The sequence below is a fragment of the Talaromyces stipitatus genome, genomic scaffold (genome assembly GCF_000003125.1).
Source record: "Talaromyces stipitatus ATCC 10500 scf_1105507295541 genomic scaffold, whole genome shotgun sequence".
Classification (NCBI taxonomy): domain Eukaryota; kingdom Fungi; phylum Ascomycota; class Eurotiomycetes; order Eurotiales; family Trichocomaceae; genus Talaromyces; species Talaromyces stipitatus.
In genome coordinates this window covers 2,686,833-2,712,393 of record NW_002990115.1, presented here as the reverse complement: position 1 = coordinate 2,712,393, position 25,561 = coordinate 2,686,833, and the positions used below count along the sequence as shown (strand labels likewise).

Here is a 25,561-nt window from a genome sequence, read left to right as displayed (position 1 = left end):
TACTTTCCGCACAGTATCCTGGCTTTGGACGAAGTGTTCAGCGACCCACTCTGTTATTGTTGAATGATGAATGGGGATAAACGAGGGCGATTCTCAATTTAATGCTTTAACGAAAGCATGAAATTCTGGCCATTCTACGCAGGAGAATGGAAGACGTCGTACGATAGTAAGTTTCAAAAGTGTTCGTTTCACAGCATCTTGCTGTACCGCCCGCCTTAGCACCTCACCTCTCAAGGCCCTGAACTTCTGCCTTTGTTAAAAACTTTCCATACAGCTCCTGAACTGAATTCTCTCCGAGATTTCTCGCCGTCGTACGAATACTACTCTCTTCCGGGCTCCATTGAATCTCATGGTGTCTCCGTAGACGTTGCAGCCCCTGGGTTGACGCATGGTGCCCCTTTTGATCTTGAGGAGGGCAATATCTACAGAAATAATGTTTTTTGGTCCGAATCTTTCCTCTTTCGTTGCGGTACGGTAATGCTTGTGGATGGAAGAGGATAGTCTTGGGATTGGTATAGAACGACCCGTTGAGATAGAGTCCACATCAGCTTTGGTGTTAACGGCGCTCAAAAGAAGAGAAGAAGATGTATTCACGTCAAAGAAATCATTGTCATGCAGAGTTTCGCTATAATTAGCCATAATACTTTCGTTTCTCAACTTCTGTTACCCCTCCTAACACGACAGTCTGTCGGCTGCGTCAGATCCAACCATGGCGCACAGGCCACCTGATCAGCTTTGGCCTTGATGCCTTAGATTTGATATGAATCAATAAATTTCATTTAAAGACAAATTCTGCTGGTTTTGGAAGTTGTTCATAGTATATCGATATTATTCATTTATCCAATTTGTAACATTGCAACTCAGACTCTGGCTTAGTGGCAGGCAACTGACCGGAGTACATGGATTAAGGGTTGTCTGATAGTTCGTCACAGCTCACTGCCACCGCTATAGAGAATGCTTTAAAAGGCTGACCATGTCAATAGATTGCGCATCATATATCTTCTTAGGCATATCAAAACTATTGCTTCAAAGTCATGCAGTCAAATCCAAGCCCGCCCACTGCAACAGATATCTTCCGCTACCGTTACCAACATGGTACAAACCTCGGCTCCATCTTCGTCCTGGAGAAATGGCTCCATCCAAGGATGTTTGAGAAGGATTCTAAGGGATCTAGTGAGATAGAAGCCGTCACACAGTATGCATCCCAAATCTCTCAAGAAGCATACAGAACGGTCACTGAATCTTATCAAGATCCTTGAAGAGCAATGGCCTCCAGGCCACACGGCAAAAGTGGGAACACCATTGGCAATCTGCTCTCACTAAATTAGACCTTATCTGGCTCACTGATACCGCAAAGTGTAACTCTATCCGCTTGCCAATAGGCCATTTCAGCCTTGGTCCCCAGTTCTGCAAAGGAACACCGTTTGAGGGAGAAGTAGCGCAGGTGTACATAAAAGCCTGGAGAGCAGTGAAGAAAATCATCAACGACTGTTACGACCACGGTATCGGTGTCCTTATAGACCTCCATGCCCTACCAGGCGGTGCCAACATAAACGCGCACAGCGGAACAAATAGTGGTAAGGCTGAACTTTGGACGTTCGATCGTCATCTCAAACTTGCAACAGAATGCATCAAGTTTATTGTACAGGAAATCGTCACTTATCGACTCTCAAACGTCATTGGTGTCGAACTCTGCAATGAACCGTCTCGAGCCGCAAGTTCTGCTGTGTTCAAGTGGTATGACGATGCCCTAGCTATGGTCAATACGATAGACTCATCGATTCCAATCTACATCGGCGACTGCTGGGATCTTCCTACTGCCATAAAGTATGCCATGAAAAAGAACAAGCTCGACAATGCCAGAAATCCTGTCATCGTCGATACGCACAAATACTATACCTTTGCAGCCCATGATCACTCCCAAGCACCACAGCAAATCATAGAACGAGTCAAAGGTTCCCTTGGCGACATCACAAAGAACAAACGAGACATTGCATCATGCAAGACAGCACTTTCAGTATATGTAGGCGAATACAGCTGCACCATGGATGGGAAAACATGGAGCAAAGTCGATAATGCCCATCGGCAGGCACTAACCCAACAATTTGGTCGCGCTCAAACCGATAAATGGCAGAACATGACAAGTGGATCGGCGTTCTGGACGTTCAAGATGAACTGGATGGATGGAGGAGATTGGGGTTTTAAACAGCAGGTTAAAACTGGTGCTGTGACGCCTCCGAAGTGTCTGACTTTTTCTGTTGATGAAATCAAGTCCAAGTGTCATAGAGCCAATGAGTGTAGAGAGCAGCATCGAACGAGGGCGCTCGTGCAGCATTCGAATTACTGGGATAAAACATCGTCGGGCACAAAGTTTGAGCACTGGCGTTATGAGCTTGGCTGGGACCTCGGCTTCAACGATGCCATGGCATTTCTTTGCAGTAAACTGGATGGAAAACTACCAAATATCCGCCAGGTTGCCGGGGGTGACAAGATCGGAGCTCTGGAGCTTTGGATCGGTAAACGGATGCTCGAGACTGGACAGTTAAGTAGCCCTCTTGCCTGGGAATGGGAGCACGGATATCGAAAAGGTGTGAAAGACTTTGACAAGCTGATTTATACATGAATTTCCATGTCATTTGGTTATGTCGATGGAGAAATAAATATAGATATTATACAGAAGAATCAAAGCTTATAATAATACACTTGACCTCTTCAGGTCAAAAAGAAAGGCCCAATAGAGTCGTCCTTCATCAGCCCGTTTTTTTTCGGGTACTGTGCTGTGTCAGTTCTATCGCCAACTGACAAGCTGTCATATAGAACGCACGGAATTCCTGCTCCAGAGTGTCACTTGCAGGATCAAGAGTTTCGTCAACATTGTTGCGACGCTGCAGTCGTGTATAATACGAAGGCATGCTATTGACAAACATCTCAAGATTGAGATGGTCACTCTTCGAATCTAGAGAGCCTTTGACGTTGGGACTGTAGCAGAGTCTCTCCCCGGAATATTCGTACGTCCGTATCATGGTTCCTATTGCCTGCTGCACACCAGGAAACCAATAGGTTCCTTCTATGGTGTCGGTACCTACTTCGGCACGATTGGAAGAATCTTGAGCCTGAGTCGGTAGTCCCGGGACTGGGACATGACAGCTGGGTGGAAAGGGCTTCCTTGGATCGCTGAGTACCTCGTTTAGAGACGATAGGAGTGCGACCCGCAAGGCTTCGGGCTGCTCAGTTCCTGTCACATTGAATATCTCGCGGGTAAGTGTACGTGTGAAACGAATATCGTAGTTGACCTCGGGGAGGAGATAATCTATACTAGACTCTTCCACAATGGCCTTGACGCTCAGGAGCTCTGGTCCTGAGAAGGGGAATTTGGCTTCCGGAGCATTAACCCAGGGAACTGAAATTTCGACTTCAAGAATAGGTAACTTGTGGTTATTTGGTTTGCACGGAGTCATCCTAAATCGATGTAGCCGAATCTGCGTCCTGTCTCCTGGAAATATACGACGCGTTTTCACAAGAGATTCGCCTTTCGGGTGAAGCCATCCGTGGAAATATCGAGGAAATGAACGTTCGCCCAGTTGAGTAGCGTTAATTTTCGTCAGACTGTCCAGGCTGTTGGGGGTTCGGAAAAGGCATTGACCGATTGTTGCCGACAACTTCTCCTCGAGTCCGCCTTGGTTAGAAGGTTTTTCTCTCAGTATCTGAAGAATCTCAGATGAGAAAGTAGGTCTATGCTGGCTGAATAACGGTGGCAGTTGATTTTCGTTGTAGTCTTGAATTGACGTCGGTATAGCCCATCTCGACCACGGCTTTCCTCTTTCCAATAGAGACATGACTTGCCTACGCTTCGTTGAGATTCGTTTCATGAAGCCAGCGGCGCTGGACGGCACGTCGGTACAGAATGGGACTTGCTCGTTTGCAGATTGCGTGGAGTTTGCGAATTCTAGATCTCGCTTGAGTCGGACAAAATCATCTTCCTTCGCAGTATATGCCGCAGAGGTGACCGAACTCCGACGTGGATCATTTATGAACACGCCAAAGGTCTCGGCTATTGACTCCAGGAACCTATTCTTCGCCTGTTTACCGTCGACCACCCATGACTTGTCATTGAGAAGGGGCTGCTCGAATGATTCCGTGCGAATTTCTGCGCCGTACGACTTGACAATTTCCCGAACAGATTCACAGGCACTGCGATTGCCAGAGACACGTATGAAATTCAACGAGCCGAAGGGTTCAATCTTTGTTCCATGGGAATGCGCCAATTCCTCCAACGAATATTGTTCCGACGAAAGGATCACAGATATGACCTGTGACGGGAGATGTATGTTTAAGCTTCCCATCTCGTCATGTACTTCAAGCTGCCAACAATCTCGGAGGATGCGCTCTGCAAGTATATCCTTCCTAAGCTTCGCTTTATTGTTTTCACGGGGTTTCGAGGGTTTCCCATTCAATGATGTATCGTTTTCATCTATTATCGGGTCGGTGCTTTCAATGGCCAGCCACTGTTCGCCGTCACTAATCATGTCGCTATCATTCGGAGTGGCTTCAATGTCCTCTTTTGGCCGTAATGGTGCAGATGGTCGTGGGAATGTAGAATAATATTTTGACAGCTGTCCTAGCGTAAATCCAATTTCGATCTTGGCCTGAAGCTCTAGGTATTCTTCTCTCGAAACAGTGTCGCCAGGTGAGTACGGAGCGTGGAGTTCGTCGAGATAGGCTGCATAATTGGAACTGTCAACTTCAATCTTGTGCGTTCCAAACAAATCAGCCGATACAGGTGAGGCATCGTTCGTAGATGTATCGTCCGATTTGTGGTCATTTTGCCGCTTGACCTTTGGGCGTCTGCGTTTCTTAAGTGGAAGAACAAGGATCTGTCCAGGTTTCCCTAAGGCGTCAACATCGAGCTTGTGCTGTCGCGCTTGGTGCCGCCTATATCGCTCAGTATGAGGGTCTTCATCATTATAGTTGGAAGAAGAATATGTTTTATTATTATCGTCTGGTCGATCGACAGAGCCGTCGCTATCAGTGATGGATGAAAAGTTCGAATAATGACTCGACACTCCTACAAGCCGCCTTGTGGGTAAAGGTGCTATGTAGGGTCGTAAAGAAAATGTTGCATATCTTGATGACCTGCCAAACATGAATAACCAAAAGAAAGAAGATGAAGTGAAAGGATGATGAATGAGCAGGTGGTGAAAACAATTGAGAGTTGTTGCGGTATTATCTTATGGATCTGCGCTACCTTCGAAAAAAAGTTTGATGCCTGAGGCAGGAGCCTTCTATCTTATCGTCAACTTAGTTTCTATGTGTGGTATTCATGGAATTTTCAAGCATGTTTTCTCTTCTCATTTTCTTGGGCTAGGGCTATTATGTTTTGCCTACACCAATCTCCATCTCCACTGTTAGGAATCCACGGCTTGAGCACATTTTTAGCCTCCTTTGCGGCCAACGACCTGGCTACTAGCCAAGGGAATCTACTATGGTTTCTCTTCAAGTCGCTGTAGCTCCTTGATTCGAGAATATCTTGCCACCGAGAATCTTCACCGCCGATGCGTGTGCAGGTTTCATGCACTATGTCCCACATTTTGACTCTGGAAAGCACAGATGCCCCCCGTAGAGACATTGATTTTAGCTTACTGCCTTGCTTTACGCCGCCGATGATACATTCGACAACCGCTGTTGATTCGGGGCTGATTCGTGGTTTGTATTCTGTTTGTGACGTATGACAGACTTGATAGGGTTCGAGTGACGAGGGAGATGCGATCCAGACAGCGGAGATGTTGCCGGGCTTACTAGCCTTCCCTGCTTTATTCGCTAGATCCGATCTGAACTTTCCGAACGGCCACCTAGGCACTACTATGTCCATGGGTACAGGTAGTATCTCAAAAGGTCGAAAGCGGTAGTCAATGTCTGAGTTCGACGCGTCAGTTGCTGGGAAAGTCTGACCGACAAGTGCTCTCATTCGACCTGTCGGACCGCCTCCAAATGCTCTTTCGCATCCCACTTGAGATATCTCTTCTTCTGGGAGAATCAACGCAGCAATATAAGCGCTACTTGTGGGCGCAATCTGTATATTAGCAGGATACGAAAGGAGTGAAGTCACTTGTCGGAGAGCCAATTTATCCGAGCATGATTTGCTGAGAGTGGGTTCTGCATCTGCTCGACACGGTTTCCGGCGAACGACGCCGAGGACCGAAAAATGGGCCCTGCCGTCTAGAAGAATTGGCTGATCACCCTTTTCGTAAGTTGCTGGTGAGATAACCCAGGGCGTTGGGTCCTCTTGCTCGGCCATGCAAAGTTCCATGCTGCAATCACCACATGGAGCACATGTTGAATACATGTAGATTTTGACATCTGGGTGTATCTCAAATGGAGGATCCATATCATGGGAAGCTGTGTTCACTCGTCTTCGAACGAATGGTATCTTTGGTTTGATCTGATCACGCCCCGAGGCAGCATCTTGCTGCTCCTGCTGGATGATAGCGGAACATTCATTAATGAGCCAGTAGTTCAAAGCCCGGACAACCAAAACTTCAGCATGACAATCATGGAGTACCATTCCATGACATAGGGGAATTTGAGATGCGGAGAGACATCTTGCCCCAGTTCTGTATATAAATCAATAATTGGTACGAAGGAGTTGAGGTTGATTGCCCACGTACGCAATTGCCACACAAGTCAACGTTTCTGATGGAGTGTTCTGTCCTTCTCTCAGTCAGTTTTGACTCCTCCACAGTGAATTGCCATAATCCGAAACCAATAGAGATAATAGTCTGCTTGCAAAAGTATGAAGCTCCGTACTTCACAAAGTGATGGCGGATTGCAGCATTAGCGTACCTTGAACAACAACAAAGCCACTCATTGGAATCCATTCTCTAGATCCATCATCACGAGTCCGTGGCTTATACCGTGCAGGTAAAGCATCGAAGTGGGCATGAACGAGCGCCGCAATGCGAGTTGAGAGGAGGATATGTTTCTCTCTCTCCATCACATTGGTTAGTGCGGTATATAATGAAATATAGATTGTATCGAGACCAAGTACGTAGCGATCATCCCTAGCAACCTAGTGCACGAGAGCCTCTACATTGGTGAGGATGTGTTGAGATCCAAAAGAATATTTGGCTATAGATTTTTACTATTCCTCTTCTGTACTAGCGCATATATGCTTGATGAGGCCCTAAAAGCTAATCCTCAGTCCTGGACATAGTTGACATAACAGGATGCCTAAAACCGTTTCGATTCTATTGAAATTTTGTTTTGAACCTAGATCTAGAATATCAACTCTCAGCTGACAGACAAAGTAGGAGTGAGCTACTGGATTAGGAATATCACGAACTAGACCATATCGGGTCTAGCGTCAATGACCCACTAGAAACGTCAAAGTTCCAGACTTCTTCACTTCAACTTCAACACTCTCGCTACTCTCTCACCATTGCACATCAATAAACAAAGCCTCTATACTACAAAACAACCAAAATGGCCGACAAACTCCGCACCCTCCAAAACCTCGAAGCACTCCAAACCCGATACGTGGGTACCGGTCACGCCGACACAACCAAATACGAATGGACCTCCAACATCGTGCGCGACAGCTACGCTTCGTACATTGGTCATCCACCTTTGCTTGAGTATATGGCTATTGGGATTGGCGAGCCTAAGGAAAAAGTGCGCTCGATGATGATTGAGAAGATGATTAGGGGGGCTGGGAATCCGCCGGAGGTATGATCTCTTCTTCTTGTCGTGGGTTGGGATGCGTATGGTATGCTAATGTTGTTTTGTGGTGGATAGGTGCAGGATTAGGTCCTACGACATAACTTTCGGGTCAATATTAGGACACTTCCTATCCGACGTCGTTGGATATGGAAGGGATGAGAGCGGTCACGATCGAAGATGCTGAACGAAACTCGTCGCGCGGACTGGCGTGCAAGCATCTACGATGTCAAGCCGAATGCTCTAACCAGTTATTTTCGCACTGGCTTCGCTCTAGCGGATTGATGACCGAGTCAGCCAAGTCGTGTCGACGACTCTGGGGTTGGCTGAGCGAGAGATAGTGATACGAGAAAGAAAGTGTCACAAGAGTGGAACGTGGCTATACTACCTTTAATATCTTGGAACTCATTGATTTATTTGAAGAGGTTAGAAGTCAATCAGCGTCATATCGGAAGTCATTATTGTCATCACATACAGTACACAGCATGCGTCTTGCATGCTCAAATAAACCGTAAAATGTATAATCGTAAAGACCATGTACAAACTCCAATTCGACGCCCAAGTCTCAATACCCTTGCGCCAGCCTCAAATATACAAGTTATCAAAACCATCTAGGTATCATCAATCCGTCCCATAACCCGATGCACTCTGTCCACTCTTCTGCATCCTTGCAACCAAAGTTGTATTCTCTTTTTGCAACCTCCCCACAATATCCAACCACTTGGCCCTCTCATCACGTAGTTCACGCACTTCCTGCCTAAGACTAGTAATCTCCTTTCGAAGACTATCAACCTCCGATTTAGTTCGCGTCTTCTCCTCACGACCCGCAGCCTTGCGTTGATCCGCTTCCAGTTTCCGAATGATCTTGAGCTGTTGAGCCTCAATCTTACTGAGTCTCGAGACCAATTTCGATTCGGAGCGTGAGAGATGGTCGATTCGTTTCTGTGTTTCGCGCGTAGTACTACTGCTACCGCTTTCATCTTCGTCCTTGTGTTTGGTGGCAGGATCGGTTTTGGAGGATTCGACGCTGATCATGCTTCCGCGGTTACTGTCGACGTCGCTTTTTGTGGTAGATCTACTACCCACGTGTCCGACAAGTTCTCGAATCTCGGACTGGATAGTGGCTAGCTTGGCCTCAATCTCTCGCTTGCGAGAGTTTAGTTTTGCTAGTTCTTTTTCCTTTTGGGTTGGTTTGGATTTGGCAGGGTCTGTCTGTGGTGTTGTCGCCAGGGCAGCTTCAGAGTTTACTCCACTCGCTAGCTGAGGTGAAATGTATGCAGCTGAGTTTTGATTATCGTATATCGGCGGTCTTACATCCCTGCTTAGAGTTGGAGAGATGTGCGAGCCAGCGCTGGCAAAACTGTCGTCGCTGGCCATTGAGGAGGTATCGTCGTCAGCTTCTTCGCTGTCGATGTTTTCTTCCCCAGGTTCATCGCTTATTTCGCCTTCACTTCGTCCGGATTTGGCGTCTTTCATAGTAACAGTTCGGTTCTCCCGTTCCTCGCTAGCAGCGGACGGGGTCATACTACCAGGTATGTAACTGAGCACTGCCCTCGGCGCATACCCTTGCAATCCATTTTGCACTAGTTTGGCAACACTAGACAGTAAACTACCGTCTGCCTGTTGCGCTTCATCGGTACTATCATAGATCTCGGTTTGTGATAATGACTGATCCAATTGTTTTGCACCCTTGTCTCCAGTTCCCACAGCATCGGGTTCCTGGTCTGCAACCATCGTCCCGTCTTTGCTTGACACTCGCCCATCATCAGCTCTATCTCGTCGTTCCTTTTCCACACTCTCGGTTACTTGGCTAATATCAGCAGTATCATCCCCTTCTCCAAGCTCGTCTGGTTTTGAGGCCCAGTTTAAGAATTTAACTGCGTCGCCGGTAATACTCTTTGGTGTTCCACGCTCAACCATCCATCTAGGTACACTGCCACCGGGGTCACTTCGCGTGATCATGATCCATTCCACGGGATTGGGAGAATCATCATTTTTGTTTTCGGTCTGTCCATCCAGGTCAAAAGGTACAGGAGGTTCAGTCTTCCCTCTAGGTCTTCCTCTGCTGGTCGATTTTGTCCCGTCATCTAATGTTTTGCTCGGCTGTAAAAGCTCATCTCCGTAGGTAGTAACGCTCCGGGCACTTGTTGGACGGTGTGCATGACCCCCTTTTGCCGTGGATTTCTCTATTGGCAGTTCCCTAATCAACTCAACCGATTCGTATTGACCGCGTATATAACCCTCACGCTCCGGTGCATCAGGATGCCGACAGGGTTTGGAGACAATCATATACGTAGGCGCCAAATCAACCCCCCCCTCCGACCCATCACCCAGCATCACATCCGAAGTAATCATCAAAGTAACAAAATCACGCGGCGTAGTCGGTCCCGGAAACTGAGCGGACAATTCATAAACCTCCACTTTACCAACCATCTTATCCGTATTGGGATCTCGAATATCGACGTCCGCTAACAGTCTATCCCCACCAATACCCCGTATACTCGTCGCCGGTGTCCGACCTTGTTTAATCTCCTCCTGACGCGCCTTCAGCGTCTCACCCATTTCAACCTGCATCTTCGACTTCCATCTACTAAACGGCAATCCCTTATGAACACTCCTCCGCGCAAACCAAGCACCTTTCCCATCCTTACCCGCTAATTTATAAATCGGAATATTCAAGGGATTCTCCTTTGCATTATTCATCTTGATGGGTTTCCCCCATTCTTTCCGTAGGGTATCGAGTTGTTTCTGTGAAAAGGATCCTGCGGGTGTCTGTTTTAGGATTGACGCTGCGCTCGTTCCGATGTCGCTTAATGATGCGCTGGAGGGGTTTTGTTCGGGGACTGTTTCGGCGACGAGGCGCGCTTTGGTGAGGATTTCGCGGATGTATTTGTGTAGGTCGCTTGCTGAGGAGGAAGGGGGGATTTCGTCCCAGGATACTGGTTTTAGGTATGAGAGGGCTTCGTGGAGTTCTGTCATTTTTGTCTTTTTTGCGAGTCTGTCAAAGATATTATTAGTTCTGTCGCAATTAGTTGTAAAACAGAAGAAGCAGGATACTCACAATCTTATCTACCGCCTCTGCACAACCTGATCGGCGACTCGATAAAAGGATTAAACAAGACAAGTATCAGACATATCAAAACTATAGACAGTAATAACAATTAGAAGAATAGCAATGAAATGTCAATTATAAGTCAGGTCGTGATGAATGAGAGATGTATGTACGTAGTCAGCTACCGTAGGTATACTTGTTCTTAGCCACGACGTCATCGGTCAACAATCAGACGCTAGCTTAATCGCCCACTTCGTCCTTCAGAATGTTTATATAACTCCTTACAAATACAAAAATACTCATCGTACGATGGGTAGAACAGAACGATTCCTCGGGATATCGGCGGCAAAAAAGTTCTATCTATCAGTGTGTACCTAGGTACCCAACCCCCTCAACGGCGACTCCAGGTTTTTTCTCCTCGCTATCCGCTGTTTCCGAGTGTACCATGAAACTTCGGCCTCGGCAGTACGGTGTGCGTATATCCGACTTGATTAGAAAAGTTCTACCTCCTCAAGGAAAAGAGATATATCCTACTAATTCAAATTACAAGCTCCGTTCCGAATGAAGTAGATATACTTAATTATTTAATCAAGTTCAAAAAAAAAAGGCATACAGAAGAAAGAGCCCGTCTCTGTAGCAAAACGTTTATTAATCGAAGACGAAAAAAGAAAAAAGGAGATGAGTGTGATCCAAATTCAAAGGAAATAAGCTCAGTTATATATGTTTATATGTATCCAGCATCCAATTTTTTTAAGACTCGGTTTCTTGAACTCGAGCGCAGTCTCTGGTAACCAGACCAGAGACAGTGATAGGAGGATGTCCCTATCACGCACGCACAAATGGTATGTTGTCTTACCTGGGGGGAAGAAGGGTAGAGATGGTCGGTGGTACACTACATACTGTAGCAGTACCTAAGGACCCATGAAGGTATTCCAGTCGCGGACTGTACAACCCCGAAGGTCCCTCTTGGCCAATCTCAACCCCAAACCCTTCCCTTTGGCAAAGACAAATTGCGGCCGGGTTGTCATTAACCAGATGAATCAACCCTGAGAAAAGGAACCGCGCTGTCGCTGAATCTGCCCATTCTCATCGTACCCTTTTGATAAAAAGGATTCTGCCAGTCCCGCATACACAGTATGTTGGAATGAGAATAGCTGGTCTCGGACGAAGATGGGTGGATGACAACAGATGGCACAAGCCTGCGAGAGACTGGTACCTGAAATGGTCCAAGCCATTTGTATACCAGTCCACAACAAGACATGTCCTATCTGCTGGCCCAACCCATCATCGTCGTGCCGTGCAGAAACATGTAGTGCAGACAGCAGAAACAAAAGACATAAACATGCAGTCGTATCCAGCCGCGAGGCTAACAAGGTCTTTCATGAACATGAATAATCCAATCCCTTATCCACATCTCCTCCAGAGGAAATGGCCGGGACGGTAATGTAAAAAAACAAGTGGTATATCTCAGATAGCCCCGCCGGTGCTTATGCAATGAGAAAGGAAAGACAAAAAACAAAAACAAACGCTTGCTGAAAATCTCACAGAATCGAAAACATGCAAAAAGCGACATGACGTGATGCAACGAAATATATAAAACAAGAGGGAGTATCACCGCTGGTGGTTGGTATCGTATCAAACGCTAACGCCTTCATTATGCCTTCTGAATGCTGATGCCTGCATAAAACATTGTTCTTCTCGTGGTTGGTTTGGAGGCTCGACTCGAACTCTGTCGTCGAAGCTTACATGGTTGTGCCGTAGGACAAGGCCGGGAATTCTTGGTAACGTTCGTTGTAACCGCCGAATCCACCCATTGATGCTGCCGTGCTGCATGGTTGAATCAACATGCTAGGAAGTGGTAGCGCGGCAAGAGCAGCCATGGTGACGGGAGCACTATAGTATTGAGCTGCGTCGTACGGAGCTGTGGTGTACGGCTGGCTGAATGACGGTGCCGGAGACGGTAACTGAGCTTCGGCCATTGACATGGACATAGTGGTCCACATGTTCGGAGCGGCGTCGCAAGAGGACACGGGACTAGGACTGGAGGGTATCACTTTCCAAGCTTCTACCGGCATGACGGGTTGCTCGACGGGACTTGACCACCAATCCTCCGCAATAGTAGAACTGGGTAGAAGAGGTGGTCTCACCACATCAACGACCCGAGGAGGAGGAGGGGGAAGTAAAGGGACGAAAAGATTGAGGATGGCAGTCTTCGCATCTTCGCTTCGGCCGCCCAGCAGCTCGCCGGCGCCATCCTCTTCCATTCCTTCCAGAGCCTGGACCTTGGTGCGGTAGATGAACTTGTTGGCGGACTGCACGAACTCTTCCTGCAGTTTCTTGAGTTGAGTTTCCTTGTCGGGCCAGTCCCAGGTACTCGCAGCTGTGTCGACGGAGAAGATGTCCTTATGGAAGTCGACCAGAGATTCAATAGTTTCCGGAGTCAGCTTGAAAGCAACCTCGTTCTGCGACACCATGTCAACATGTACCACATAAGCCTCGATATGGATCATTTGATAATTGAATATGGCCTCGACCAACGGGTTCTCATCCTTGCGAAGTTCCGAGTCCGGGGCCTTGGGGAACATGAGCGAGCAGAGAGTCCAGATAGCATTTGGCGAGGAGAGAGTTTCTGTCAGGCATCGTGTGTGTTGCGTTGGATTGTTGAGTGGTCTCTTGACGCGGTTGACCCTTTTCAGGGTGAGGGTGAGCCATTGTTCAACCTTGCGACCCAACACAACATTCGGATTACCACGGGGGGCAAATGCTGCCGCAGAGGCGGGAAGCAGAGCTGTAGGCATTATTATTGAGAGGGAAAAAAATAAACCTCAAAAAGACGTCTGATGCGACGACGTTGATACAACCTCTTGTAGTATATTTGTTGCGACGAAATTATAAACGCGACATCCGCCCACTCCAGGTGATTGAGATGATAGATTGACACACGGAGATAGTTCCTTGGGTTTGTATATAGCAGTATTGTGTTAGTCGGATCGTGGTGTGTTCGTAGTGTTAGCCGAAATAGGGAACTTTGTTTGGTTTCGTGGTGTGGGCGAAAGCGCGGTTAGTTATTAAGAAAGTAAAAAGTCATATAGTTAAAATGAAAAAAAAAGAAAAGAGAGGACGTCAAAAACACATTTGAGTAAGTTGGAAATGAAAAGAAAAGTAGTTGGTGAGAAAGGAAAGTTAATAAGTATAAGGTGAAGAGGAAGAAATGAAAAGGAAAGAGGATTTGGGTTCAGAGTAGGACGAATGACCCGAACAGGTAAGAGGAATCGGATTATGGTTAGGTTGCGTATTAACCGTATGTACTAAACAGTATGTAAGAGTTTTTTTTTTTTTCGCTTAATACTAAGTGGAGGCAAAAGCATTGATAGACTAGAGTGTAACAATGTACAACGTATGACTATGTCACTATGTGGCATGGACTAAATGTACAAAGCGAGCTGCGCGGTGGGGAGATCGCCTGAAGTTGCATCTGGATGTTTTGTATGACAGAGTTAGCGTAAAGTAAAAATAACTTACTCATCTGCTCTAGCTGGCCTAGGGCTAGCTGGTCGATTTTGATATCTCCGTATCCGTAATTTCATGTATGTCAGTACATACATGAAATTACCATATGGTATTACTCCAACAATGTTTGGATTTCTATTCTTCTACAATTTCTACATCTTGAACAGCGCTCCATACATCAGAATCCTGAGACAGAATCTATTAACACAATGTATCAACTTGGCATACAGGCGGCTGCTGAAGAAATCGACGTCAAGCTGCAGTCTCAAATTACTCCCGTGCTCATGGGGGCGCGTATACAAGCAACGACACTCGTTGAAGCCCCGAGCTTGAAACAATGTCCTGAATGAATATGGGGGTTGGTGATGCACACCTCGGTCCTGAAGAATTTCGAAATCTTCCGGATCTAGAAATAGATTTAATTGATCTCCAGACAGGGTGTATAAAATGCTATCCCGGATAATAATGATGCATAAAATCATGATCGAGTTTGTAGACGTCCTTCCGGATTAGGGTTGTGTGAAGCACACCTCGAATAAATCGTCTACGTATTTCTTAGAGAGTATGTAACTTACATTGGTATTGCAGTGACGGCAGAATCTACATACATCAGCACTGCCGCAACTTAATCTCGGAAGAATCAGAATTTTCTCTCAGTGTAACGCATTACCACCAATACCGAATAGGAAATCACTAGCCCTGCAAGCAAAGACTCGGTAGAAATGATATGCAAATCACAAACTCGTCTACTTCTAGAAACCATACATGCATGTGTCCCACGAGGCCGAGTCACAAGGCCGGGTACCGTCTGTAAGTAATAATATAGTCGTGGGACGTAGCAGAACCCGTGATTTATCTAGTACTTGATCTACTCATATCCTGCCAATAGCCGAATATCGGTGATATCCTAGCTTGCCATCGACATATTCATGTCTCCTGAATCAAAGGACAATTTACTACTGATCACGTTGCTTATGTTCCCGAAGCGGTCCGCAAGTCCTGTATTTTATCCTGTATTATATATATACGTAATACATAGAAGACTATAAACGGTAATTTTGTAGACACGGATCGTTGCCGCCGGGTTCCCTCCCCTGATCAAGACCATGGATGACTTTTTGCACTCATTTATGGGCTGAGATTTTGACATCCTTGGAGTCTCACATTCCGAGTCTGAGGGCGCGTATATCTGACATTCAGGAAGCAATCCATGGCAGTATCCGAGTCTCTCTCTGTTCAATGCGTATCAACCAGGCCAAACCTTGTACAGTGTATTTATTGTCCATAGACAAAACAGCCACCGACAACTATCAAGTAATCAGGAGAATAGAACCCCCGTGTCAAAGCCCTTTCTTCCTACACACTCACCATCCGTAAAGAAAAAGACCAACCGTGGGGCAAAACGTTCATTTCATGCGATTGGCCTGGGCACACTCGAGCTGAGATCCCCGCTACGATCTACAATTGGGCCGTCGTCCGGCGATAGAATCGGCCTAACCGACGCCACCAGCGCTACGATTCCTTGTTTCGTCGGGCTATTGGACGGAGCAACACTTCGTCCGTGCTTTTTTATATAATGCCTTTTTGGCGGTCTCCTCACAATCTTCGGAGGCTTTTTTACCCTTTTTGTATGCTTGCATGTTGGGTGCTTTGGCCGATTTGGCGGCACTGAGTTGCCGGAAAGGGAGGAGACCTGTCAAGTTTTGGGAGAGAGTCGGCACGGAGAATTCTGGTTGAAATGCCGGGCTTGTGGAAAATTGTTGTTCCTGGGGATCGATATCGTGAACTACGAAATCTACGCATATCATTTCATCAGAATCGCCGTCTGACTCTCATCAAGCAGAACATCATCCTTGACACCACAGCGAGATTAGCATGCCACGTAGCATAGAAACTAAACTTGCAAGATATTCAACGCCTGCCAGTTGTCAAGCATATGTGGCGGTGGGTACTGCGCCTCATCGTGGCGGTGCCTTGAAACAATCTGATTGCCGTTAGCCCTAACTTGCCCTAACAAGATCAACGTCCCATCATGAATAACATTTAGTCTCGAAACGTAAGGTAAGTACACAACAGAATTTTCGTGACCGAGACAATCAAAATACCAATGTAATTACATGATGCCTCGTACTATACGGAGTATTTTTCTCAGCGTGATGGTTGTTGGCTGCTAACTACCCCGCTACTGGGTCCCGATAAGAAGAATACGTATAGAACTTATGGCCAGTGGCCACAACGTCTTCTCCAAAGTTGAAACATGGCCGTATACCTATCAGACAAGCCACATGACTCATCGAGCACTGACATATTATGTGTTCTATATCTCCATAAGAAAAGCAGGATGTGGGAGATACATCCGTTGAAAAGACAAGCGGTCTGCGAGATCAAAAAAGAAAAAATCAAAATCGGCTAGGGACGGAATAGCGTCATGTCCAATAACGGTCTGTGGATTTGACGATATCAGTCAAGACAAGTGATAACTTTAAAGTGACTCACACATACAGAGGTACAAGTTTTGGATTGATTTCTCCAGTATGGAACATGTAACACTCAACGCGCAACGCGTTCAAGTATACGAATGCGATTTGCCAGCGACGCGTGAGTGTCACGAAATCAGGTGTCTAGAAGAAAAGAGGCTTGCAGATCCATGTTTCGAAACATTTTTCTTCGCTATGACTCTTATCGATAAGCCGCTCCGATTCGCGGGGCTATCTGTTCTTTCTCGATAAATGCTGCTTACATATTGACTGACTTATTATCGCAAAAATGACTCATTGTCGGCTGTTTCATATTCAACCTACATACATAGTCGTAGGATAGAACCAAGGAATGGAGTAAAATCGCGGCTATTCCCGCTGAGCATCCCGCAGCTTTTCTCATCCAATACGATCCCAGAAGAGACTTATGGGCAACTTGTCTTTGATCACTAGATTCTCTCGATGCGAGCAAATCAGATTGTGTATGTCTACATTCATGGCTATGACTGGTTCATAACCCTAAGTCAGTGATCCCGGTTATCTAGTTTTGATGGGTTTGTTCAGTGGTCCCGGTTTGCGTTCTACCACGTTACCCTCATGCTTTGGTGGTCTTATAGGATGATCAATCTGCGATATGTATTACTGGCAGAGAGCTAGAAGAGGAGACGCAATGTCCCGAATCAAGGTTCATAGCATCGGTCATCTTTGAGTAAGACCTCAAAAAGGGTAAGCTGGAGAATGCTCTCGAGGCCACTCGTGACGGAGTCAGGGGGAATGCCAATCATCTCGACTTTGCTGTGTACTATGCTCCAAAGATCAGACAAGGTAGGAACAATAGCTTCCTTATCCCTTCAACCAGGGTGGAACTGGAAAAGGGAAGGGAAACGGAGGGGATTCCGTGTATGGTTTATAACCCTAACCCTATGGTTATTTGCTCACCCCTTATATCCTCCTGTAGACTGGAAAGACGGCGTGGCCTAAACCTCCAGTGTCGATAGTGGAAAAAGAGGCAAAGAGCAGGTATGATATAAAGAACGGACTCGAGAACAAGATATAAATACCATTACTGACTAGGAACTACAAGTTAGAAACAAGACAAAAGGGGAAAAAGAAAACAAAACAAAACCGTGAAATGCGATGAAGGACGAAATATAGATATCAACTCTTTTTTTATTTATTTTATCCCAAGTCTATTCAAGAGTAGAGATTTTCAATCTACATGTTATACATTTAAGTTTCTCCACACAAGGAGAAATAGAAGCCTCGAAAGCTAAAAGGCTGCATAAGCAATCTTGACCAGGAGTAGAGTCTGAGTGAACTCTAACAGTCTGCTTTTCAGTCTTCCAGAAAACCCCATTAGCAATTCAGCTGTTCCAAGTAAGTTGATAGCTGACACAAATGCTTCCGATAGCTACTTACCTTACTTCATCCTTAGCCTCTGTCATCTATTAGCAACGGCGAAAAATACCACGATGCCAGCGTAAGCTGTAACGATCAAGAAGACAGCCCGTAGACAGTATAGATAGCCCTGTACAATGCTTGGAACAGCATCAGCGGAGAAGACGTGCCGGATTTCCATGGCACCTGTGGCGAGAACGCTGAGCGGGTTGACACCAGGGGCCGTGGAGGGAAGTTTTGATAAGAGGAGGTTGCTCAGTACGGATTGACCAGCTCCCAGGGAAGTCGATGAGCTGATGCAGAAGGAGACTGGGTGAGTTGTTAACAATTTGTTTTAGGAACAGCTTAAACCAAAGAGTGTGGGTGACTTACATAACAGCATAGCTGTAGTTGAAGCAAGTTCTTCTGGCTGAGACTTTGCCCTGAGCAGCAATGATTGCCAACAGCAGACCAGACCCATAGGCAAGCCCGGCAAGAACCTGATAGTAAACCCATGCAGCAGCCGGGGAGGTAGCATTAAGGGTGTAAATAAGACCCGAGCCAATGCAGCCACCAGCACTTGCCCACAACATAAGCGGAACATAATGACGATAGACCGAGACGGGGATACCAGAAAGCCCGGAGTCTATACCACAATTAATGAGCAGTGGAAGATTGTGGACACCCACAACAACCTGAAAGTAGATAGAGGCGTAATAGAGAAGGGGATAGAAAGCACCCTCGTAGAAGAAGCCGTAGGCCATGCCAACAGCGACAAGACGTTTCCGGAGGAGCCTGGACACCATATTCGATATATATGAAGATATGAAATGAGGTAGTTAACAGAAGGGCTGGAAGCAAGCTAGAGCAATAAAGAATACCGAAGCATGCCGCCCAACGAGGTTGATGGCTTTGCACTCATCAGTAATGCGAGGAATAGTCGTCGCAATGATTGTCTATGGAGACCAGAATAATAAGAGATGCAAGCGTGAGCGAGGATGGGGCTAATGAGGTGGCGGAGCGAAGCTTCTTTATTTCATCCTGATCAACCATGTGATTGCGTTCGAGGTCTCTAGTTCCTTCTCAACCCAAGAGTGGAAACTTGTGAAGAAATTGAGTGAAAAGAACGACCAAGATAGCAAGAAAGCATGGGAGGAGGAGTCTAGCTACTCCCCCATGAAGGTAACGACTCCGTTCTGCTGTGCCGACTCTGCAAACCCTAATACATCGGCTTTTATGAAAATCTTCATGCAGTCTGTATATCCTCGTTTTTGCCTTGTGTGTTTGTTCATGGAGACTGACACATCGAGTCACTAGGATGATCCCCGTTCGGTATCATTAAGGTTCTTGTTCAATGTTAGTGGTGTCCCTGTTTAGTGTAAGTAGTATTCTCGTTCGTGTCAGTAAACTTCCCGTTTGGTCTCAGTGATGTTCTCGTTTCATTTGGTGACGTTAAGTTCCCATTTGGTGTCAGTAAGATTCCCGTTTTGTTTTAAGTGTTCTCCCGCTACGATCATTGAATCATGGCCAATTCATAACGTTCTCCCTTGAATTGTTTTGGACCACTAGATGTATATTTATGTCAGATCATCATGCGTTTTATTACTATGCTACAAGCAATACCCAACAACTTGGACATTGATTTTACTTATTTTCTTTGTTTTTGATGCTATAAATTCATTAAAGGCGGAGATGTGCGAGGCAGACTGCAAATAAGAAAAACAAGCAGAACTATAGTAAACTTTAGGGGATACAGCACAAATCGTTGTGAAGACCCCGATTCATCGGAGCATATAAAGCATTGACTAGTAGTTCTATAACCAACCAACCCTTTACAGCATCTAATATCTACGAGATCAGTTATCTAGTATGTCTCGAAAGGAGGCTTCCCGCAAGACCATCCTTCCTAAAACTCTTAAAGACTTGCGATCTGCAAAGGACATATTGATTACTCCTCTTGATACTGCAAGAACGACAGATCAACCTCTAGATGACCTGTTATGGAAAGAGGAGGATCCGTCTACGAAATACATTTTATCTCATAAGTTTAATCAAGTGGGCGCAGGATGGATTGGTTTCGAAAACTGTCAAGGACTCCGCACGGTTTTTGTTAAAATTGTCAAGGCTACGGGTCACTAAAAACTTCAATTCCATGAAACCGATTAAGCCAACCTGATCAACTTACAAGAAGTGTTTCATTCAAAGAATGTCACTTATCTGATTTATGACTTTGATCGCTGTGATCTACCGTTGTCCATGGTCCACGCTAGTCCAAATGTCCAATTCACCGAAGCTGATATCGCCATAGTCTGTCGCCAAGTCCTCACGGGTCTTTAGTATATCCATGAAAGACTTAAGATCAGCCATGGGTCTATAAAACTTTTAGACTTGGTGCTAAGTCAGTCAGGACAGGTCAAAATCGGTATGGTGCCCAATTGACCACGGATGATGAGAAGCTGACCATATCTAGCCAATATTGGAGAAAGCATGCTCTAAGGCAAGTCTTTAGAGCACAAAAAAGGAGATCTACAAGGACTTGCGCTGGTTTTGATTCATTTGAAAAATCCCCACACAATCTTGGAAGATGTGTGAGGGCGTTCATTCTCTATCCTAAGAGGTAACTAATCGAGCAAAAACTAAGCATGAGGAAAGAGGGAGAAAAGACTCGCTAAGCCGCTCGTAAGGACTCTTTTTATATGTGCGTCCGGGGCCTTGTCGGTGCCTATTTAGGAAATCCTGAAGACAAAGGAGGATATCCCCGTTAGGGCTATCCTCTTAGGGCTTAGGGCTCCGTCCAGGTGCCAAAGGTCCGTACGATATCCTGCTCCGTAAACCAGCCGTCACAGATGGGAGAATGCATGTAAATGATCCAAGAGATGTGTCGCGTGAAGCTTGCAAGTACATCGAGATGACCAAGAGCGCCACCTATCGAGAACTATTTCAAGTCAATTCTAGAAAAGGCAAACCTTTATTAACAAATCGCGAGTGCGATTTTCTCCTGAAAGCCCCTCCCAAACTAGCAGCATGATGTTTGAAGCCTCATAATCTGACTGCTTTTCCGTTTTGTGAACGCTGATACTTTATGCATGAGGAGAGCAGAGATTGGTCAAAATTGAACATAGAATGAAGTAACATGGAACTTAATTTTTGAGTTTGGCAATATAAAAGGATGATAGCCTCTATTTCTGCTTTGCAAAGAAAATTCTATACATTATTATTATGGATACTAGCTCATCAGAATTGTCTGCATATTTTCACGGATTCATTAAAGTACATTTAGGTCACATTATTAGTGATATATACAATGAAAAGAATGTGCGTCGATATCTTTGGCTTTTCAAAGCTGGTCAATATTCATGAGAAGACCCATTGCATACGATTGTGGTAACCATAGCGTCAGAAATTCTAGTTAGAGTGGTTTTACAATATGGCATTGATGTGAACGCGCTTTACGATTTATGAACGCTACCATTTCTCACCCTAGAGTAAGATATTTAACTGCCATGTGTCCAGGGGCAGGACCTCCTGGAAGCTGCTAAGTGTTCCCTAGGCTTTAGAGAGAAGTGGTGGGTCGTTCATCTCTTTTTGACTGGTAGGTCCGCCTTGCTGACAACTAAAAACATGCTGACATTTACACTCAGATATTCCAGAGCATCTCAAGCAGTATTTAAATGAGAGCTATTGTGACGTCTCAATAAGCCTATTCTAATGATAATCCTAAGCTTGGGAGAAGAGGAAGGGAAGGCCTAAGTTACAAACAAGTTGGTTGATATGATCTTACAATTCTGCCATTTTAGACCGCTTTCCCCATAAGGCCTCCATCCCATGACAGAGTGTATTTGGAGAGCCTCAAGGCTCAGCGCCAGTTTTCCCCTTTCTTCTTCTTCTTCACACTTAGTTTTCTTCGTCGATACTGCACTGCTACGCTTAGAAATGAAGTTGTTTCTGGGCCTTGAGCGTCCATCACAGCTATCCGCTTGCATACCAATCTACAGATTCTGAAATTCTTCAGTCGTTGTGGTCTTAAAATAACCCAAGTGTTATAGATTGGAAAGCAAAAACCGGCACTAGTTATACCTATGTCAGACGCGTTTACAAGAACTAGGAATTGCGATATGCGATTGGAGTATTACTTCTACACCAGGTCTATGGAATTCATTTACACTCTGCAAACTAGACTATATGATAGGATCACATAGCCTTGAGGTAAGATCTAAAAATACATTTCTTGCATTGGCTAATGTACATTAGGAGATGGCATACTATTTGCAAAATATTTATAAACAATGGTCAATTTTTGAAGCACCTGTCGTCGATCTGAACTCCATCACTTTAATTGAGGGTATGATGCCTTCATATTCTATCCATGACAGGAGTCAAATTCAATCATTAATGGATGATGGTACTTTATTTCCTCGACTACTCAACGAGTCTGAGCAAATTAGGGTCAGGGATTACTTCCTAGCAATGAAAGGAAGGATCTTATCATTAAAGCTTTTCTTCTCTGACGCCTCGCTAATCAAGTGGATTACGCAGCCATTGTGGGAATTTTCAGGCAAGAATTCCAAGAGAACATTACGTCAAGCATTACTTGGCTTGTGGAATTAAATACCAGGCGAAGCTGTAACAGTTCAGGATACTGAATTTTACTTTAATAAAATTCCCCTTGATAGAATAATTTCAAGACAAGGACACTGACACACAGCCTAGGTATCATACTTGCAGCTCTGGATGTCTGCATTTCGATATTTCATTGATCTGCGACGAGGAAAACAAGACGAAGAGCTTGGCGTACAGCTGTTGTTGGATATCTAAGGAAAAGCAGATTTTGAGTTTACAGCTCATAAACTGGGATTTGATAAGTGATTTCCATGTTCCGCAAGATACCCCGTTTTTCAATATATATCTAAGACATTAACGAACAGCAGTTCTGTGGAATCCAAAAAAGTGAGCAATGTTAGAAACAGATTTGTTCAAGCCTTCCCAGAATCCCAGGATATCAGTCGCTCAAGGGAAGCTCATCCTGAATAGAGTACTGATATTAAGGAGAGAAAAGCCACATTTCAAGCTAGGAGGCCAGAAGTCAAAGAATATCAAAGAATTTGCTAGTACTTTTATTTGAAAAATGTTGGTAATAATAATCAATTGCCCAAGTCATACCCGACAGCTATTGCTGTTATGAGAGAGATATTCTTCGACTTTTTTGGAAGCTTTTGGCTGCAATCGATCTCAAGTCCTGCAGAGATGGAGCCTTATCCGAGTGGCTCGCCATCTGTTTATTCAGTCAGCACTGAACTGGCTGAACCGGCTCCTCTAGTTATCTTAGGACCAACGAAGTCACAACTGTTAATAAAATATAAACCTTGGAAACGCAAGCTTTGGTACCAACGAACAATATAAGTATGGAATTGGCACTGCCAAAAGCAGCGGGCTTTGAGGACGATAAAAACATAGGTCCACTTGCAGAATTATGTTATATTTTACACTACCGCGGAAGCTGTAAGATGATAGAGAAGTGGTACCACGATCATGATCCAGAGCTGGTAGTGCTATTCTTGTTTAATCAAAGAGCTTTTTACAATGTTTCGACGAAACTCTAGTAAGGAGCTCAGCGACCGAATCCACTATTTGGCTCAGGAAAATTACTTTTGTGCAATCTGCAATAACGTAATATCTATACCATACCAAGAGACTGTCGCAGCGCTGCTGAGGTTTAGTCTTTTGTTGGTTGGATCAAAGGATAGTCCTACGAGGAGTATAGCTCGTGAAGGACCGTTGACATTGAAAGATCTTGAACAATATGTTCACTGTCTTCAAGAGATTTGGATTGAGTTTACGCCTCAAAATATGGGTGAGGAAGCGGAAGGGTACCCTTGGGATAGGATGGATAGGCTTCACGAGGAAGTTCAGTCTTCTGGTCTGAAAGTGAGGTATAATGAACCTTTGTATAGTAGGGATGAATGGAAGGAGGAAATAGAGCGGCAGAGAGAATGGAGGATACAAAAGGAAATGAAAAGGAAAAAAATACGTGGGTAGTCAATTACTTTGACCGCAAAGTTGGTTATGATAAAAAGGTAACAACGAAAAGCAATTAAGAGCGAAGAGAGTAGGAAAGCAGGTTGCTCAACCGTCAACTGCCAACACAAACTGCCAACTGGCAACGAATTTTCCAGCTCAATTGATGGATATATCTTGCTTAACTACGAGCCTATGACGGCCAGTAGGAATATAACTAACAATCTACAATTGGTCTTCATAGTTCTTATACAGCCGATTCAATCCTAGTCATGTACATCGTCTCTTCTGGGCGGATGATTCTAGATTCATTCTCTCCACCAACGGTTGTTTCCGCGACCAAAGCTAGACCTTGAAGCCAAGACATAAATGCCATTCCCAGCTGATGGCTCAATATTGCATCCGGCGCTCTTTAACATGCCACACTGCCTCCTTTAAACCTCGAGCATAGATTGTCCCTGCTATCCACAATATATGGCTTCCTTGCTGATCCACCACCTTCTTATTGACCCTGTAACCCTGCTTAAAACCACTGCTGGGGAGATGGGCCCAAGAGATCGCAATCGCTGTGTGTCGATAGTAGGTGATATTCCATTTAGTTTGGAGATACTGCCGCGCCTCTTATTCCAAAATCTTGCTAAGATAGCTGCTATCTTCCCCTTGATAAGCCTTAGGCCAGAGAAATAGGGAGGGCGCCTCTGTCTTTCTATAGGCCAGAATCTCTAGCTTTTCACAGAAGGAAAGAATTAGCTAGAGATAGTAGATCATTATCTTACTCACTTGCTTTGGCAGATACCAATAGGTGATCTTGATAGATCCAGTGACGTGATAGCCCTTATGATAACTAGTTACCGTGCTGACCAAGCCCTGGAGATACTGCGATGTCGCCCATGGACAGTATTGCAGTGGCGCAGGCTCAATATCTCTATCCCTTGTGCGGGTTGGCCCCTAGTAATATGGCACAGCAGCAAGAGTAGTTCTAAAAACTAATTACGATCTTGAAGATATGCTTGCACTATAGGAATCTTCTATTAGACCTAATAGCCAGGTTACTGGATATTAAGATATTAAGAAAGTCCTCCTGAAGCCACTCGGTATTTAGCACTTAATTTAAGAGCTATCACTGCCTATTTAGAAGAGCCTCTATATTTTGTGCATCTTGTAGAAAGTTCTAGCCACAACGGCTCTCTGTCGGATTGTCCTTTAATTAAGAGAGAGGAATAGTAGGGACTATATCCTCTCGAGACTCCTTACCGTGGAGAAGAAATAGTGTCTCTAGACTTTTCTATGCCTGCCAAATCTCAGTCTGAATAAAATACCGGAAGGATTCCATGGTCATATCTAATCCCTTGTAGGTAAGCTGTTCTTGACCCTCTGGCTAATAGATATAACTAAGACTAGTTATGGTATTCTGGAT

General features: G+C 45.1%; 8 protein-coding genes across 8 annotated transcripts, besides 1 other annotated feature; 4 read left to right on the top strand and 4 right to left on the bottom strand.

The window, feature by feature from the left end:
• Positions 1-309: part of a mobile genetic element that runs on past the window's edge.
• Positions 310-1,034: 725 nt separating this feature from the next.
• Positions 1,035-2,623, top strand: TSTA_033240 (glucan 1,3-beta-glucosidase precursor, putative; the record flags this gene model as incomplete). The annotated part of the gene is made up of 2 exons (XM_002480466.1): positions 1,035-1,195; positions 1,252-2,623. 2 exons carry the CDS (start codon positions 1,035-1,037, stop codon positions 2,621-2,623), a joined length of 1,533 nt encoding a protein of 510 aa, XP_002480511.1.
• An 89-nt stretch (positions 2,624-2,712) lies between these two features.
• Positions 2,713-6,991, bottom strand: TSTA_033230 (tRNA-specific adenosine deaminase, putative; the record flags this gene model as incomplete). Its single annotated transcript, XM_002480465.1, has 5 exons — positions 2,713-2,777; positions 2,804-5,092; positions 5,386-6,611; positions 6,666-6,708; positions 6,841-6,991. 5 exons carry the CDS (start codon positions 6,989-6,991, stop codon positions 2,713-2,715), a joined length of 3,774 nt encoding a protein of 1,257 aa, XP_002480510.1.
• A 488-nt stretch (positions 6,992-7,479) lies between these two features.
• Positions 7,480-8,054, top strand: TSTA_033220 (splicing factor 3B subunit 10 (SF3b10), putative; the record flags this gene model as incomplete). Its single annotated transcript, XM_002480464.1, has 2 exons — positions 7,480-7,722; positions 7,836-8,054. 2 exons carry the CDS (start codon positions 7,480-7,482, stop codon positions 8,052-8,054), a joined length of 462 nt encoding a protein of 153 aa, XP_002480509.1.
• Positions 8,055-8,151: 97 nt separating this feature from the next.
• On the bottom strand, positions 8,152-10,692 carry TSTA_033210 (uncharacterized protein; the record flags this gene model as incomplete). The annotated part of the gene is made up of 2 exons (XM_002480463.1): positions 8,152-8,973; positions 9,028-10,692. 2 exons carry the CDS (start codon positions 10,690-10,692, stop codon positions 8,335-8,337), a joined length of 2,304 nt encoding a protein of 767 aa, XP_002480508.1. The 3' UTR covers positions 8,152-8,334.
• A 1,708-nt stretch (positions 10,693-12,400) lies between these two features.
• TSTA_033200 (uncharacterized protein) lies at positions 12,401-13,563 on the bottom strand (the record flags this gene model as incomplete). Its single annotated transcript, XM_002480462.1, has 2 exons — positions 12,401-12,428; positions 12,512-13,563. The coding sequence occupies 2 exons, from the start codon at positions 13,561-13,563 to the stop codon at positions 12,401-12,403; spliced, it is 1,080 nt and encodes a 359-aa protein (XP_002480507.1).
• A 4,630-nt stretch (positions 13,564-18,193) lies between these two features.
• On the bottom strand, positions 18,194-18,935 carry TSTA_033190 (uncharacterized protein; the record flags this gene model as incomplete). The annotated part of the gene is made up of 2 exons (XM_002480461.1): positions 18,194-18,443; positions 18,523-18,935. 2 exons carry the CDS (start codon positions 18,933-18,935, stop codon positions 18,194-18,196), a joined length of 663 nt encoding a protein of 220 aa, XP_002480506.1.
• A 1,063-nt stretch (positions 18,936-19,998) lies between these two features.
• On the top strand, positions 19,999-21,157 carry TSTA_033180 (uncharacterized protein; the record flags this gene model as incomplete). The annotated part of the gene is made up of 5 exons (XM_002480460.1): positions 19,999-20,260; positions 20,318-20,465; positions 20,493-20,551; positions 20,803-20,889; positions 20,916-21,157. 5 exons carry the CDS (start codon positions 19,999-20,001, stop codon positions 21,155-21,157), a joined length of 798 nt encoding a protein of 265 aa, XP_002480505.1.
• A 2,552-nt stretch (positions 21,158-23,709) lies between these two features.
• TSTA_033170 (uncharacterized protein) lies at positions 23,710-24,165 on the top strand (the record flags this gene model as incomplete). The annotated part of the gene is made up of 2 exons (XM_002480459.1): positions 23,710-24,059; positions 24,081-24,165. The coding sequence occupies 2 exons, from the start codon at positions 23,710-23,712 to the stop codon at positions 24,163-24,165; spliced, it is 435 nt and encodes a 144-aa protein (XP_002480504.1).
• Between the last annotated feature and the right edge of the window lie 1,396 nt (positions 24,166-25,561).